The sequence below is a fragment of the Pseudozyma flocculosa genome (genome assembly GCF_000417875.1).
Source record: "Pseudozyma flocculosa PF-1 unplaced genomic scaffold scaffold00002, whole genome shotgun sequence".
NCBI lineage: Eukaryota > Fungi > Basidiomycota > Ustilaginomycetes > Ustilaginales > Ustilaginaceae > Pseudozyma > Pseudozyma flocculosa.
The window spans coordinates 1,285,754-1,288,534 of NW_006920870.1; the positions used below are offsets into that span (position 1 = coordinate 1,285,754).

General features: G+C 64.7%; 1 protein-coding gene across 1 annotated transcript in view; it reads left to right on the forward strand.

Moving 5' to 3' along the window:
• Positions 1-579: 579 nt before the first annotated feature.
• The window catches only part of PFL1_06841 (uncharacterized protein), a gene marked incomplete at both ends in the record, with an annotated part of 2,640 nt that continues 438 nt past the window's right edge, over positions 580-2,781 (forward strand). The window contains 2 exons of the mRNA XM_007878638.1: positions 580-812; positions 954-2,774. Coding sequence (XP_007876829.1) covers positions 580-812; positions 954-2,774 — 2,054 coding nt within the window. The remainder of the gene's footprint in view (positions 813-953; positions 2,775-2,781) is intronic.

Below are 2,781 nucleotides of genomic sequence, written 5' to 3' on the forward strand. Positions count from 1 at the left end.
CGCATTTGCCACGTCGACAGGCAGACCGACCGACTGCTGGTCCTTCCAGCCTCCAGCGCAGCACTCTGCGCCCGCCCCGTCGTCGTCGCCCGCCTGCGCTCGAGTCTGCCCATCAGCTCAAATACCTGCCGCTGTCCTTCGGCTTGCCTCTCCCTCTCTCCACCACCGCCACCACCCCCTCTGGCTCCCCTCCCCTCGTCAAGGTCCTTCTGCACCTCGCCTTTCTTGGTCCGAGCCTGGATAGTTCTCTGTGAGTATCTGCACACGCTCTCGCTGTCCCCGCCCCTCCATTCCCGGACGGTCGTCTGGGCATCGCGAGTAGAGTATCTGCTGCTCGGCGAGACGCTCTGGCGGCGACGCTCTCGCGGCTAATTAACGGAGGTCACTAGCGGCATGCTGACGATGCGCCTCTTGCGTGCCTCCTCTTCTGCCCGCCATCGATCTCGCAGGCAACGGCTCCCTCTCAACGGTAGAACGGAGCGAAAAGAAGCGGCCCCCGCCTCTCACCCCATTCCTTCTCAGAGACATCGTTTCACCAGCAACCAAGAGCGCAGCGCCTTGAGCATACCGCCAACCACCATGGTCGCCCCCACACGAGCCGTCAAGGCGGTTCAGGGCCGCCGGGCCGCCCTGCGCGCCCGCAAGGCCTCCGCCGGACCCTCCCTCATGACCATCTTCATGGCCATTGTCGCCATCCTCACCTTCACCGCGGTCTTCAGCTCCGGCCCCTCGGCCGGCGGAATGGGCGTCGCCGCCGCCGCCGACAAGAGGAGCGAGTACGGAACTGTCATTGGTATCGACCTGGGAACTACGTGAGTGTCTCTCGTGGTGCTGCCAGACGCGACGGAGCGGCCCGTCGAGGGGCTCTTCGCGCCTCTCTTGGTCCGTTGCTGTAGACAGCCTTCTGACCGTGTCCCGTCGCTTCCCGCTCCCTTTTCCTCGCCGTCCTGCAGTTACTCTTGCGTCGGCGCTTCGATCAACGGACGTGTCGAGATCATCACCAACGACCAGGGCAACCGTATCACCCCTTCGTACGTCGCTTTCACCCCGGAGCGTCTCGTCGGTGACGCCGCCAAGAACCAGGCACCGCAGAACCCGGAAAACACCATCTTTGACGCCAAGCGCCTGATCGGCCGCAAGTGGGGCGAGTCGGACCTCAAGAAGGACATCCGCCACCTGCCCTTCAAGCTGGTTGAGAAGAACGGCAAGCCGGCCATCCAGGTCACTGTCAACGGCGAGAAGAAGGTCTTCACGCCCGAGGAGGTCTCGGCCATGGTTCTGCAGAAGATGAAGGAGACGGCCGAGGCCTACCTGGGCCACAAGGTCACCCACGCCGTCGTCACCGTCCCCGCCTACTTCAACGACGCCCAGCGTCAGGCCACCAAGGACGCCGGCACCATCGCCGGTCTCAACGTCCTCCGCATCGTCAACGAGCCCACCGCCGCCGCCATCGCCTACGGCCTCGACAAGAAGGACGGCGAGTCGCAGATCATCGTCTACGACCTCGGAGGCGGTACCTTCGACGTCTCGCTCCTCAGCATCGACTCGGGCGTCTTCGAGGTGCTGGCCACCGCTGGTGACACCCACCTCGGTGGCGAGGACTTCGACAACCGCGTCTCGGACTACATCCTCAAGCAGTTCCGCAAGAAGCACGGCGTCGACGCCTCGGTCAACAAGCGCTCCGTCGGCAAGCTGAAGCGCGAGGTCGAGCGCGCCAAGCGCACCCTCTCGAGCCAGATGAGCACCAAGATTGAGATCGACAGCTTCTTCGACGGCAAGGACCTCGACGAGACCCTCACCCGCGCCAAGTTCGAGGAGCTCAACATGGACCTCTTCCGCAAGACGATGAAGCCCGTCGAGCAGGTGCTCAAGGACGCCGGCGTCAAGAAGGAGGACATTGACGACGTCGTCCTCGTCGGCGGCTCGACCCGTATCCCCAAGGTCCAGCAGATGCTCAAGGAGTACTTCGACGGCAAGGAGCCCTCCAAGGGCATCAACCCCGACGAGGCCGTCGCCTGGGGTGCCGCCGTCCAGGGCGGTGTCCTTGCCGGCGTCGAGTCGCTCGGCGACGTCGTCCTCATCGACGTCAACCCGCTCACGCTCGGCATCGAGACCAACGGCGGCGTCATGACCAAGCTCATCCCGCGCAACACCGTCGTCCCCACCAAGAAGAGCCAGATCTTCTCGACGGCCGCCGACAACCAGAACACGGTCCTGATCCAGGTCTTCGAGGGCGAGCGTTCCATGACCAAGGACAACAACCTCCTCGGCAAGTTTGAGCTCACCAACATCCCGCCCGCACCCCGCGGCACCCCGCAGATCGAGGTCACCTTCGAGGTCGACGCCAACGGCATCATGAAGGTCTCGGCCGCAGACAAGGGCACAGGTCGCACCGAGTCGATCACCATCACCAACGACAAGGGCCGCCTCACGCCCGAGGAGATTGAGAGGATGGTGGCCGAGGCCGAGGAGTTTGCCGAGCAGGACGAGATGGTGCGCAAGCGGATCGAGTCGATGAACAACCTGCAGAACTTTATCGCGACGCTGCGCAACCAGGTGAGCGACAAGGAGGGCCTGGGCGGCAAGCTGGACAAGGACGACAAGGACACGATCAAGCAGAGCCTCAAGGACGCCGAGGCGTGGCTCGAGGAGAACGGCCAGACGGCCGAGGCGCAGGACATTGAGGAGCAGCTCAGCGAGCTCCAGGCCGCCGTCGCCCCCATCACCGCCGAGATCTACCAGGGCGGCCGCGGCGGGCGGCGGCCGGCGCGCGCGTCGCGG